The 14,832-nt window shown below is 42.8% G+C and overlaps 2 protein-coding genes across 4 annotated transcripts; one reads left to right on the forward strand and one right to left on the reverse strand.

Moving 5' to 3' along the window:
• Positions 1 to 983: 983 nt before the first annotated feature.
• On the forward strand, positions 984 to 14,395 carry Pxd (Peroxidase). 3 transcript variants are annotated; one of them, NM_206501.3, is made up of 9 exons: positions 984 to 1,382; positions 11,814 to 11,983; positions 12,041 to 12,247; positions 12,310 to 12,521; positions 12,582 to 13,326; positions 13,389 to 13,545; positions 13,607 to 13,976; positions 14,040 to 14,145; positions 14,204 to 14,395. In NM_206501.3, exons 2-9 carry the CDS (start codon positions 11,814 to 11,816, stop codon positions 14,307 to 14,309), a joined length of 2,073 nt encoding a protein of 690 aa, NP_996223.1. In that variant the 5' UTR covers positions 984 to 1,382; the 3' UTR covers positions 14,310 to 14,395. The 3 variants fall into 3 exon arrangements, with proteins under 3 accessions (NP_996223.1, NP_001262654.1, NP_001163633.1); NM_001275725.1 differs by having other exon boundaries at positions 12,047 to 12,247; NM_001170162.2 differs by lacking the exon at positions 984 to 1,382 and adding an exon at positions 2,913 to 2,984.
• Positions 5,188 to 7,528, reverse strand: Adsl (Adenylosuccinate lyase). Its single transcript, NM_142329.4, has one exon. It carries the CDS (start codon positions 7,400 to 7,402, stop codon positions 5,957 to 5,959), a length of 1,446 nt encoding a protein of 481 aa, NP_650586.2. The 5' UTR covers positions 7,403 to 7,528; the 3' UTR covers positions 5,188 to 5,956.
• Positions 14,396 to 14,832: the final 437 nt, after the last annotated feature.

A 14,832-nucleotide genomic window follows, 5' to 3' on the forward strand; every position in this document is an offset into this window, starting at 1 on the left:
GCCATGTTTAACTCTTTCCATGCAACTTTGTCGACTGCACATTTTACGGCCAGGTAATGCTGACAGATAATTACAAACTGTTTGGAGATTTGGTAATACGATTGATTTAGACAGCGGCAAACATTCCGGGCCAGAAATACTTTAAACGCTTTTCTTGTTTGCTATTAGGTGCTCTCATACCAATATGTGCCTGATTTTGAAGTCAAATAGCATTCCAAACTTTAAATCGCAAGAAGATATAAAAGAAGCCTTTGAATTGTGTCGTCAAAATTGTTTATAAAAATTTTAAAATACTTCTTTTTGCCAACTACAGCGTATGCATTTCTTAATTCCCACACGAATATTGGGGTACCTTTTAATGCCAAGTAGTGTCCGCAATTATGTGCATTAAGCTCTAGGTCGGCCCAAATGTTTAATTAATGAAACAATTAGCCGTAACGACGGTCACGCAGAGCCGGTGACACACAACATAAAACCAAGATGTGGATTTTGAAACATTTTCGAAAGAAAAGCTTTCTAGGTCATGCCAGCTGCGGTGTGCCCACATTACATAGGTGGGCACTCAGAAAGGTCAGCGGGTCGCCGATGGCCGATCTACTCCGGAGAGCAATAAAGACCAATAGCAAATAGCATTAGGCACACTTTACACTTGGCTAAGATAAGCAGTATCCTGGCCAAAAGCGACAAGTGTCCGAACATAAATTACATAAAGCATAAACGCAGCGACGTTTTCAATAGCGCCATTAAATTGGAGCAGAGAAAAAAAATAGCAGCCGGGGGAGCCTTTGATTTACACACTCGCTCAGATGCAAGTACAGTGCAACCGGTAGCCTGGCCTGCTCTTACCAACACAACTCTCCGCGGATATGCGGCTCAGAAACGTTAACGTTAAAGCTAACGCTAACGCTAGCGCTAACATTGGCGCATGCGCCGCGGCGCAGTGGATTCGATATAAAAGGCCCAAATTCAGCGGCAGCGCAGTTAGTTCGCCTTGGGCCTTGCCACAGTTAACCAAACGATCCCGAAACCGTAGCATTCAAGTGGAGCCGCCAGTTAATCGTCGACGGATTAGCACTAAGCCCTCGATTTTTGTGGGCAGGTGCAAACCCAATTAAACGGTGAACTGCAGTTTTCACGTCAATAGCAGTCGCGAAAACCAACATAATTCGCAGCAATTTGCTCACCTCAGCGTGGAATTCGCGATTGCGCACTCCAAATTGGTGGATTGTAAAAATACGGTGTTTGAGTATCGCGAGGGAATATTCCTCCGCTGATCCCCCCTTCACCAAATCCATTGGCAATAAAAGTGAAAGAACTACATTGTATTCGCAAACAAACTGTTGATCAATCGTCTGGAGAAAGGATATTCGCTTCAAGCTATCGTAAGTACAAAAAGTGCGGTAATGCAACTTAATAGCCGCGAAAATACATGGCTATTACACAAAAACGTTTAAAAACAGTGAACATGAACATAACTAGACCACAAAAGTGCGTATCATCGATATTAAATTTCTAGGAATACCTTCACGTGTTTAGATTTAAAAAATTAAGTGTTAAACGAGATATCACCCCAAAATTTAATTGTTTAAAGTTTATCGGTTATTTGCAAGTACACAATTTTTTTGTTTTGGAAAGCTGTTCACTTTTATTAGCTGAAATACTTGTTCGACTTTTTGTGTTCAATAATACCAATAAAAACAGCAAGAAATAAACCAGATTTTTCAAATCAAATTTTAATGATTTAATCTACATTTTAAAAACCGCAATCAGCACAGCCAATTTTATTTGAACTAAAATTAGGACAACAACAATAGCCTCGCATTATGTTGGATTACTTTAATGGATTAGAAAAGTTGATATCTAGTTTTATCTGCAATCAGATAATTATCAACTCATTAGTAACTTAGGGCCCAGTGATCAACAAATTGCTAACATAAAACCCAAACCCAATAATTTACAGTAATTACCTGTATTAAATTAAACGCCATAAATGATTTGCTGCCAATGTCAATTATTTGTATCTGCAAGCTGCAGCTTAACAATTTCAACTGTATGAATTACCTTAATTTGTTTAAAGAAAGGGCACCCTGGTAATAAAATCATATTAGGATACCGTTCATGCAAATGCATATTTCTGTTAACAGCTTTGGTTTTGAAACGAAATGAGACTTTCAATTAATGGCCAATTATGAAGCACAATAGCTCTGCGTACTTAAAGCACATACCGGTTTGCAAAACTGCTCTAAATTACACATTTTAATATAGATTACGGTCAAGCGTTGTTTTTAAAACCACTCGAAGCCGTTGGCGGTAAACAAGTGACCCAAAGCATTGCGTTGAAAGTAACAAATCTTTTAATTACAACCAAGACAATTATTTTGAGATCCAAAGCGGCGACCTTCAGGCTACCATTGCGGGTCTTTCGACAAAGGTTTCCATTCAACTAAAATCTAAAAAAAAAATTAAAATCATTAAAACCAAAATCGAAAAAACCACATTGATCCGGCACCCGCAGTGGCCTTTTGAATGCCTCGAATTGATTTCATTTTACTGCATTCTAACCAAGTCCGGTGTTTTGATTCGGCTTTCAAGTACTTTGATATAAATCTCAGGCTCTTGACAGCCGAGATATATGCTCCATACTATGGACAATTCATTTTCCTTTCTTCTGGCCATCAGGCATTCACTAAGTTATTCAGCTAGAACATTTGAATCAATCATTCGAATCAGGTTTTCGATCGTCCGTGACTTATTACGTGGGCTTTACTTTCTCTATCGATCGGAATCTTTTAAGCTCGTTATGCAAACGCAGCCAATATTGTTGTGTATGGCGTATGGCTTATGGCTTAATACTTTCATATATTTCACACTGCATCCGACGACTTGCCGCCATTCACCTGGTGGTCTTAAGTCTTGACGGTTATGCTATTCGAACTGCCATTTAGCTGGTAACCCAGAATTCATTTACGATCTTTGGGTCGCAGGTATGTAAATTTGCACAGGCGTCGCTGGCAGGTCTTGTTGTATCCGTCTTTGTCGGTCGATCTCACATAAAATTAATTTATTGTATAGGAAATAATGAGATCTGCGCTTCGAGTCACGACACCGCCATCCAACAATGGTAGATATTAGTTTTGGGAACTATCGGCTGAATGACAAGAAACACCAGACTGTGCAACTGCCACCCATTGCAATTAGTTTAGTTGCACATAATTGACAGACATGCATAATTCACTTCTGGTGTTCAATCCAGCTAGTTAGACCAAGTTATCCAAGTTATACACACCCATACGTTCCAGAATTGCGTGAGCAAACTGTGGAACCACCCACTGAAGAAATAGAAACTTAAAAACTTGGCCAACTCCAAAGTGAATGAATTATATGTACTATCCTAAATGATCACTGCACAGGTTGAAAGCCAGTTAAGACCAATATATCTACGCATCGAGCGTCTAAAAATAACTGGAGTAATCAATGTACATATGTATGTAGCCACTGGTCACCTAGAGAAGTGGGCGTTTTTACGGACGTTGCACCCAATCTCGTGCATAAGTCGGCTTGCCAAATCGAAGGCGGTATCTGAAATGGCTTGGACCCATGACTTCATGGCAGACAGCCCGGCGTGTGCGCAGTCCACATGGCGGATTTATTGGCCCAAGAACCACAGAGCACAGCACAAGCTTGGCCAATTAATGCAATTACCTGAGCGAATTAAACAATAGCATAATTAATTAGCTGAGGTGCTTGTGGAATGTGGCTGATGACCACAGACTTTCAAAATACTTTGCTATTCACCGCAGTCAGCCTTTATCACTATAATTATCATCATATGGAGATCATGTTTTAAATGGTAAACTTCTTTATCGAACATTAAGTGCTTAACTTTTATAGATGCCTTAGTAGCCAGCTATAAAAGCATTTAACGCGCTTGGCTAAATATTTAAATTCCTTTTGCATAACAGATTGGTAACGATTACACGCTTGGTAATGCCAGACGATTTTCGTGATTTCCATGACTTAATCCCCACTGCAGTCTGCAGTCGACCAACATCGATTGTTCCAATTGATCCAATCGAGCCAAAACCCAAAGAAAGCGATTGTCTATTCGGGTCCAACCAGTTTTGCCAATTTCACCCGGGGTGCATAATGTTTACCTCCATTTCGTAGTGGCTGTCGGTTTCAAAGTCAAGGTCTCCGTACTCCCCAAACCGATCAGCTTGCAACGGTCAACGGCAGCAGCAAGTAGCAAGTAGCAAGTAGCAAGTGGCAAGTGGCCACATGGCCCGTCCATAATTGGCGTCCATTACCACTTTGGTTTGTCTGCAGCCTCTAGTCGGTTAGTTAGCTGATTCACGGGGCGTCTGTCACGACTTGTTCATGAAACTCGAGATTGGCTTTCCCAGCTTCCTGCCATCGCAATCCTACAAACGTAATGGTCATAATCCCCCGGCTAGAAGGTCGCGGACGATTAATGGGTCTGGGAAAATGTGATTCAATAAGGGCGGCGTGTCTGTTGAATGATGGCGTGAAAGCATATCCAGAAAAACGAGCCGACATTGCAGTAACACAATTTTCGAGTGCGATACACTTTAATGAAGAAATTATATCTCGCGTGCCGAACGGATTGTCTTCGCTGTAAACTTCCGTTTTCGAATAGCTCTTGCAAGAGTTTTCCCTGCTCTGGTTGGCATTGTATTATTGTATTGTCACTGCCGCCACTTTGCGTGTTATTACATTAGTTTTAATTGCAGCGAGCCAATACAACAGCACTACAATATTTAACCAGGTAGCGGATCATAAAACATCTTGTCACCGGTGATTTCTTTGTTTTTCCATGTCGCGACACTGAGCTTAATTAGTCGAGCGGCTTGTTGCCACTTCGTTCATACAAGTGCGGCACACGTTCGGCTCATCATTTCACAGGCAGCAGTCGACCAAAAAGGAAACTTGGAGCCTGTTGTCGTCGTGTTGATTAAAATGTTATGGCTACCAAATGCAGACAAGCAAATCTATTAGCAGCTAATAAAACAAGCTTGAAAAGCTAATTTTAGCTGTTTCCGTAGTGATTGGAATTGCTTTTCAATAGATTTTCACCCATTTAAACTAAGTTTACTTTCCCTGCTTAACTATCAGATCATAAAGTTTGCAAGCCATTTATAAAATGTAAAATTATTACACAAGTTGCATAGTTTTTGACCTATACGACTTAATATTTATATTATATTTCATATTCATTTACATAGTTCAACCGTTGAGTTAATAAACCCATTGCAATCTGATCTGATCTGAATGCAGTCAATTAAATGTGATAATCCATTTAGCAACAGCGAGACATTGCTGGTTAGCAAACCAGTACACTTCGTACACTTACTTTTATGGGCTCGTATACTTTTATTGTGATATGATATTTCATTTTTCATTAAAAACAATCTTAATTATGGAAACAAGATCAAAAGCATAAGATATTCGGCTGCTTAAAGCCAGTAGCAACTGTTTAAGAAATGCGCTCGCTAAGAAAATTCTCAGCACTGTTATGTTTTATATGTAGTATAATATAATTAAAAGTAAAGCAAGCGGCATGAGACCCGAAGACCCACTGTGCCGTGGCAGCATTGGAGTCGTGATATGTCAGCCCGAGTGGCGAACGGGAAAGGCACAGGCGGCAAATATGTGTATATGTTTACTCGGATCAAGAACGTCGACTCGAGTTCGATTCGAGGCTTGTGGTTTTGTTTTTCGATTTTAGCCTTTAATTGTAAATAAGCTGGCAAAAATACAAAAACAGAAAGACAAATCACGCCGGGGGTCTGCTTGCCATCGACCCAATGAGTCTAAAAGGTGATAACGTCGACTGCATCCAGTGGCTGACGCAGTTGATTGGGTGCGAATGTGTGTGTGTGTGTATTTTACAAAATCAAATTCAGTGATTAAAACAGGGCAACATAATGGGCTAGATCTAGATGTTCAGTTTGACGTCTTGAACGTTCTTCAGGGCTTCGGAGTAGCGTGCCAGCACGGGTTCCACTTCCTCCTTGACGAACTCGCCCACTTGGTCGCTGGCACGTCCAGTAAAGGTTTTGGCATCCAGTATGGTGTCCAGTTGCTCCAGGATGGGCGAAAAGTAGGGATCCTTTCGCACTCGAACCACGAGGTCGTTGTCCTTGCCATGCTGCTTCACCTGGGCTCCGGCCTCCTGGGACAGCACGCGAATCTTCTCGTGGCACACCTGGCGATCTCCTCCCGCCTTCACCATGGCCATGATTATGTTCTCTGTGGACATGAACGGCAGCTCTTGGGAAATGTGCCGTTCAATCACCTTTGGGTAAACGACCAGTCCCTGCGAGATGTTCAGCAGAGTAAGCAGGGCGGCATCTGCAGCCAGGAAGGCCTCGGATAGGGTCAACCTCCTGTTGGCAGAGTCATCCAGAGTGCGTTCCAGCCACTGAGTGGCATGTGTATTAGCAGCACTGCTGAACAAGGTGATGAGGTGACGGGCCAGGGCGCAACAACGCTCCGAGCGCATAGGGTTCCTCTTGTACGGCATGGCCGAGGAGCCAATCTGAGTGCTCTCGAAGGGCTCCTCCAGCTCTTTGCGAGAAGCGAGGATGCGCAGATCGGAGCACATCTTGTGGATGGTGGTGCCGAGACTGGCAAGCGCGGCCACGATCTCCACATCCACCTTTCGGGAGTATGTTTGACCGGTTACCGCATAGGCCTTCTTGAAGCCAGCCAGTTCGGTGACCAACTGATCCAGCTGCTTCACCTTCTCGCCATCCCCATTGAAAAGTTGCAGGAACGAGGCCTGGGTACCAGTAGTTCCCTTGACTCCACGGAAGCGCAGGTCCTCTAAACAGCGGGACAGCGCGCGTTCGTCCATGATCAGATCCTGGATCCACAGGCACGCCCGCTTGCCAACCGTGGTCAACTGCGCAGGCTGGAGATGGGTGAATCCCAACGTGGGCTGATCCTTGTAGCTCTGGGCAAACTGGCTTAGACGAGCTATCACGCTGGCGACTCGTGGAAGGAGCAGTTTAAGAGCGTCCCTCAGTACAATCAGATCAGTGTTGTCGCCCACATAGCACGAGGTTGCTCCCAAATGGATCACCGGCGCAGCAGAGGGACACTGTTTGGCAAAGACATGGACGTGGGCCATTACGTCGTGGCGCGTAAGTCGCTCCTCGGCGGCGGCCGCCTCAAAGTCGATGTTGCTGATCTGGAGCTCCATCTCGGCAATCTGGGCATCGCTGATCTCTAGTCCCAGCCTGCTCTCCGCCTTCGCCAGCCACACCCACAACCGGCGCCAGGTGGAGAACTTGTTCTGGTCACTGAAGAGGAACTGCATCTCTTTGCTGGCGTACCGGGTGCTCAGCGGCGACTTGTAGCCCTCGTAGTTGCTAGCCATTTTTGGGTATACTATGTAGGAGATTATGGACTATAAATCACAAAAACACTGGGCCAATAGTGCGTAATCACAAGGGAAGAGTCGGAAAACAACTGTTGCTTAATTGAGCGATGTTCTCACATGTGGCGGGGCAGTGTGACCGCCTTGCGATAGGGCAATAAGAAATACCATACGCACACACTAATATACCAAGTTCTAAGTGGACCGTTATATTTATATTCAAACAGCGGAACCGGAAATGAGCTAATTCGAATTTATTCAATGGTCTATATATATTATATTTAGCCCAGGTTTAAGGTTGTTAGGGCATAAATATAATAGTAATCTTTTTTCATAGTATGAATTTCTAGGTTAAATTTAAAAGATTTTCGAAAAAAATTTCCAAGCGATGTAACCGTGCCATCATTTACAATTAAATATTATTATTTGCGATCTCTTTAGCTGTAAGCTTTATGATTTTAGTTGGCGGAAAGAACACACATTCTATAAAGTTTATGTGGTAGCCACAACATAGGCTTTTAAGTAACAGTTAAATCCAAAACCAAAAGCCAATAAAAATCTGCTTAGTATTGACTCACGTTTATTGTGCTATACGATTAAATGACAACGTCATAAAAACTAGAAATAAAGTCACCATCTATAACCAGATAGCAATAAATCAAAAACACAACTTTTGGTACGCACAAATGTAAAATAAAAAGCTTTTAAATACGAACTAGTTTTAAACATAGATATCGCGGTCTGTAGACTGAAATGCAAAAATCGAACTGACCATAAGATAAAAATCAGATCTCAAAGTTTGTCAACGTAGTCATATTAATGGACAGGCCGTAAAAAGTAATTAAAATCGAAAAATGTCAAGCACTTTGTGGACAATTTTAATTTGCATTAGCCAGAGCCAAAACATACACAAAATGACTAACCAAAAATAGTGACTACTTGGAACAGAACTGGTTCGACGAAATCGGTGCAGTACAGTTAAGAATCAATTAGTGCATCGCATCTAAGGCGATTGCAAATTGCATTTGGCACGTGTGAAAATATCCAAATAGCTTCCAAATTCAGAAGACAGAAAAATTCGCCGGCCAAATGTCCAAGCTCCAAGATTTCCAAGTGCGTAGGCCTAGGCACAAGATCTCGATCTGTACTCAATACCCCTGAGATCATGTGATCTAACTTAAGTTTCGTAAATCACCAGAGTCTTTTGGCTATAAAATTGCATATTGACGACACTCTGACAAAATGCTGGCATTGGCTTGCATAAATTGTGATTGAAACGACACATATATTTTGTAATTAACGCGCGGATTTCTTGAGTTGCAAAACTTGGGATCCCGTACAAAAAACTAAAGAAATACCAGAGCAGTGGCAGCTTCTGATGGGTCCCGGTCCCATATTCCAGTTTTGGGTGCCCGACGCTTGGGACACTTTCCTTTTAAATGGCCATTTCAATTAGTGCTTGTTACTGTATCGGTCGGACAAATCGGAATGTCCTCGATTTGTGTGCACGCCACGTAGTCGCGTTTTTCATACCTATACCTCCGCCAAAAACAACCGATTGCAATAATGTTGTCGCTCTCCGGTTATAGAGCAGGTCTTATATGGTATATAGTTGGCCATAGCCAGCCAATAAATCAATCACGGCATCACCAGGCGTCCCATGCACTATTTTACACTTTAATGATCACCAAATAGCTCGGGATATGAATTCGTTTTTAATTAGAAGTCGTTAAAGTCGTAAAAAATTTGCTCGCGTTGGCCAATTTCGTCACTCGATCTGGCCAAACTTGCCACGCCTTCTATGAAAGCTCATATATGGGTGCACATGCACCATTAAAGTGCATGGCTGCATAACGTATGGTCTATGTCAATCATGAAATTAGCCAAAGATAAAAAACTGTGCAGACATGACCAAAACAAATCGAGCCCTTTCCGCTCAAATGACGTAACTTTTCCATTGGCCATGTGGTTGAAAAGTCCATAACTCATTATTCGGTATGCGCCCATAACTTTGGGAAAGTCAATCAAAACAAAATCATAAATCAAAGTTCGCAGCCATTTAAATTGTAAAGCAAACTAGTTTCAAAATTGAAGTGCGCGTAAAATATGTTAATGTTGTGGAAAGATCATAAGGTTAGTCTAGCCAATTCTTTTGGTATACAATTTACGCCAGCCAGTAATAACTCAATTGTTATGAAATTTTGGATTGAAGCAATTTATCTTTAGAAGTTGGAGTAAAAATGGATTAAAAGTGTTAGTAAAGGTAAATAGGAAAACAAATTCAGTATTTCTTATTTTACCCTAGTGCGCAAAGAAATTATTTAACTTAAAAGATAGTTTAATTAAATAGTAAACAATTCTCAGATACTAAATTACGATATTGTTGTCAAGTATTAAACATTTAATTAATTCACTCATTTTGCTGTTTTACAACTTTTGTCATCGTTAAATTGATTTATTTAAAATGCTCTTTAACAAAGTGGGGCAAATTCAAGAACGCGGCGCGCTAAAATTATATGCATGTATTAATTTTTTAGAAAGGGACTGCATGGCAAATTAGAATATAATAAGGCGATCAAGCGGTTCTTGTGACCATTATAGCCACGACATGTCCGTCTAAGCGATTCGCAGATCGCCCAGATCTTTCAGAGGTTTTTGTTATATTCTGCTACAGATTTCAGCGATAGCCAACATCAGATATATGTATGTATGTTATATGTCCCAGTCATTCGTGTCTAGTACTTCTCATTAAGGCTGAGACCAACAATGTTGATGACGGCCCTGACCAACGGCTGCTGTTTAATGTGCTAACTTTAACTTGCATATGGATTGGATTGGATTGCCTTGGCGTGTCCGCCTGAGACTGCAATTCAAATTTAAATCGAGACTCGAATGCAGCACTCTTTTCTATTGACAGGCGGCGATGTCGGCGTTGTGGTTTTAAATCCAGCCAATCATCGGTTCCAATCACCCGTTGACCCCATTCGAATTTAGAAGCCCCAGAGATGCACTCAGAAAAACATAGGAAACCAATTAGTTCTATTACAAAGTACTGATGCATCTCAAGACATTTTATTTTGAAATATTTAATAATGGGTTAAAAAAGGCATACAAATAGGACATTAATAATTTATCATTTTAAAGCCTATGGATTTGTCAAGATAGCTGATGCCCCCATGGGTAGTTCATATTATATATGATTTATTTAGATCGATTTGTTCAACTACAATAATTATACAAAATTCATTATCAACAAATTAATGAATAAATGTATTAATTTAGCAAGGGCCACTTTAACCCCAAGTGTAGGCGTGGGTTTCCTGGATAGGGCCACCGCCAATCGGCCGATCAATTTGGATCCATGGTCCAGGAAAGTGTAAGACTCATGGCACGAACTCGAATTGTTGTCTGGTCCATTGTTCTGCACGGCATGCAATTAAAACATTGACAGAGGGGCTGCCTTTGTTTTATTTTCTGTAGTTTCTGGTGGCGGATGCCGATGGTTGCGGATTTGCATGCAGCAGGCAGCTGGCCTTTTGTGGAAAATGTTGGGAATGAGTTGGCTTAGTAGTCGGCAGAACGGGGCCGCAGACAAATTCATTATGTAAAGCTAACCATTACTGTCGATTCGGTCTGTTTACATAAGTAGCCTGCAAATTGGTCAAATATGCCGATGCCATGAAACAATTATGAGACTTTTCACGCTTTTGCGCGCCTTGAGCACACGAATCTGCATCTGAATTGCATTCATTGTGCTCAGATTTAAGCTCGGGGTTGGGTTTGGTGTTCGGTGTTCGGTGTTTAAAGTATGGGGTTTAGGCCGAATACCATATAGTACACATAATACCCAGATAGCCGGGTCTGAGCAATGAACATGTTCGTACTAAAATGTCGCAATAAATAATAATGAATGCGCACCAAAACGGTGATGAAACCTGTTGTGACCATATGTGAGCCAAAGGAGCCGGAGTCCAGATCGATCGGCTGCCGCAAAAAAATGCAAAACGTTCCAGTTGTAGTTCACTTGCCGTCTGCAGCCGGCGAACATGAAATGTGTCCAATGTGTCCAACGTGTCCGAGTCGGTAGTGTTAGCTTCACGTATCAGTCGCTGGGATACATACATACAATGTATGCTCTTTTGGCCACTTGCAGGTGCCTCTGCAAAAAATTCGGTTTTTATGTGGGTTACCATACCAGCACCACTAATGCTGCTGAATGTGTTAGGAGTGCTAACAACTTTTTCCCATGTTGTTCAGGATGCCATATCCATAGATTGTAGATGGCAGTAAATGGCGGAGACCTTGGTCTACAGTATTCATGATTAATGTGTCTTATTTTGAACAGGAAAAACAAATTCCTTAAGTCAACTTTAAGTATTCATTTATATACACTTTTCAATTACAATTTTAGATGATAAGGGCACGAGATCTTCTGCTCTTGGCCCTCTTGGGATTCATCTCTAGTGCACTTGGCCTAAAAGTTTCCTCTGGCTATCACATAGTCCACAATCAACCGCAATCTTCTTTTCCCAACTATCATGGCTTTAGTTACCTACAAGGATCAGCTCCATATGTGATTGGGTACGTTTTTTGGAATATTTCTTCTTTTATGCTCTTATGTAAGCCATTAACTTTTAGGAACAGCCTGCCGACATCTCCGGCTCCCCAAAATCCGTTTTCATCGCCTGCCAGTCCGCCGGTATCAGCTTATGGTTACAGCTTTCCCACTGCTGGCAGGGTGTCATGTGCTGCTCCTCCGGCAGTTTGCGAAAAAACGGCCTATCGCACTTTGGATGGATCCTGCAATCATTTGGAGCAACCGGGCTTAGGAGTGGCTAATTCCAAGTAATTTATCTTAAATATTATTAAGCTATGCAAGTGTTTATATGATTATGTTCCTATGTTAGGTATGGTCGCTTGCTGACTCCTAAATATGCCGACGGTATTTCGGCACCCACCAGATCCGTGACAGGTGATGAGCTGCCCAGTGCTCGTCTTGTTTCCCTGGTGGCTTTCGGAGAACAGGATGTACCCGATCCGGAGTTCACGCTGCACAACATGCAGTGGGGCCAGATCATGACCCACGATATGAGCATGCAGGCCGGTGGCACTCAGTCCAGTAAGTAGTACATCTCTAGCTAGATATATCCCTGGATAAAGTCGCTTGATTATCCAACAGAAAAGCATCCCACACGTTGTTGCACCGACGATGGTCGCCTGATTGGCCTGGACACCGCCCACAAGACCTGTTTCGCCATTATTGTGCCACCTCACGATCCGGCTTACTCCCAAGTGGGCACTGAGTGCCTCAACTTTGTGCGCACTCTGACGGATCGGGACTCGAACTGTCAGTACCAGGGTGGACCGGCAGAGCAGTTGACGGTGGTCACTTCGTACTTGGATCTCTCGCTGGTATATGGCAACTCCATTCAACAGAACAGCGATATCCGTGAGTTCCAAGGAGGCCGGATGATTGTGGAGGAGCGTAACGGAGCCAAGTGGCTGCCACTCTCTCGAAATGTGACCGGCGATTGTGATGCCGTTGATGCCAGTGAGGTGTGCTACCGTTCCGGAGACGTGAGGGTCAATCAGAATCCGGGACTGGCCATTCTCCAGACGATCCTGCTGCGCGAACACAATCGCATTGCGGACGCCCTGTCGGCACTGAATCCACACTACGATGATCGCACGTTGTTCCAGGAGGCGCGAAAGATCAACATTGCCCAGTATCAGCAGATCAGTTACTACGAATGGCTGCCCATCTTCTTGGGTGGCGAGAACATGCTGAAGAACCGGCTGATCTACAAGGCTCCATCCGGAAGCTATATCAACGATTTCGATCCCAACATTGATCCATCGGTGCTGAATGAGCACGCGACGGCCGCTTTCAGATACTTCCATTCCCAGATTGAAGGTCGTTTGGAGTAAGTGCCTATTTACTATTATGAGTTAAGAACATTTTATTAATTTTAAAATTTTTGTGCAGTCTACTGTCCGAGCTGCGTCAAGTTCTCGGCTCTCTGACCCTCAGCGACTGGTTCAATCGTCCCGGTATTATTGAGGTTGGAGATAACTTTGATTCCCTGACCAGAGGACACGCCACGCAGCCCGAAGAGCTAACTGATATCAATTTTGACCGACAGGTGGGTACACAAATAACAAAATGAGACCACCTTTCTAACCTCTCAACCTTTCCTGGCTTAGATCAAGCACTTCCTGTTCAGAAGAAACATGCCCTTCGGTTCCGATCTGCGTTCCCTGGACATTCAGCGTAATCGCGATCACGGTCTGGCTTCCTACAATGACATGCGGGAATTCTGCGGACTGAGACGTGCCCACTCGTGGGAGGGATACGGTGATCTAATAAGTCCACCAATTCTGGAAAAACTTAAGTCGCTATACCCGAGCCACGAAGACGTGGATCTGACTGTGGGCGCCTCCTTGGAGGCGCATGTGGCCGGAGCTTTGGCTGGACCCACCTTCCTGTGTATCCTCACGGAACAATTCTACAGAACCAGAGTGGGCGATCGCTTCTTCTTCGAAAACGGAGACAAGCTCACTGGATTTACTCCTGGTAAAAAGAACATTTCTCCTCTGACTATTTTAAATATTAATTTATTTATGTCTAATTTCGTAGATCAACTGGAGGAGCTGAGGAAGGCCAGTATGGCTCGTTTGCTGTGCGACAATGGCAACCACATTTCATCCATGCAGCCCGAAGCTTTCCGGACTGTTTCCCATTCGTAAGTTTAAATTGATTAAATTGGTTATTTGGAAAGTAACTGAGCTCTGAAATTACAGGAATCCGATTATACCGTGCTCAAATATTCCACAAGTCGACCTCACCAAATGGATTGATCAAAAGCTATATGCCACTGTAGATCCGTCTCACTACGGAAAGAAGTAATCCGCTGCTGTGGGATCTATGCTTAACTAGTTGAATACAAATACATTTAGCTTAATCAATAACATAAACGTAAATGCAAAGCCCCTCCCCCCCCCCCCCCCCTTGTATGATAATGTCCCAAACTGATGTACAGAAATAAAGCCCTTACCATTTAAACAATCAGCTTTACTTTCAGTGACCTGATAATGTTTGTAAGATTTCACGGAAATGAAAAGAAGTCAAGGGCAAATCCCAATGCCATCCAGACCCGACCCCTTCTTATGCAATAGGCCCGGATAAAGAAATGCCGGGTCCGAAAACCTTTACACTTTCGTTGACTTTGGGATAGCTCCGATTCATCGGGGTTAATCATATGGAGACGCGCGACCGAGGTGTGAACAAGTTGATAGAAACGGCCAATTAAGAGACAAAACTCTTTTTTCTGCCATTTTTAAGTCATGGTTCATTCGAATCGTAAAGCGAAACAATCGGCAACAGAGAATGTGTTCTTTTTTGCATATGTCTTCTGTTTTCAAATGGAAGT

Source organism: Drosophila melanogaster, chromosome 3R (genome assembly GCF_000001215.4).
Source record: "Drosophila melanogaster chromosome 3R".
Classification (NCBI taxonomy): Eukaryota; Metazoa; Arthropoda; class Insecta; order Diptera; family Drosophilidae; genus Drosophila; species Drosophila melanogaster.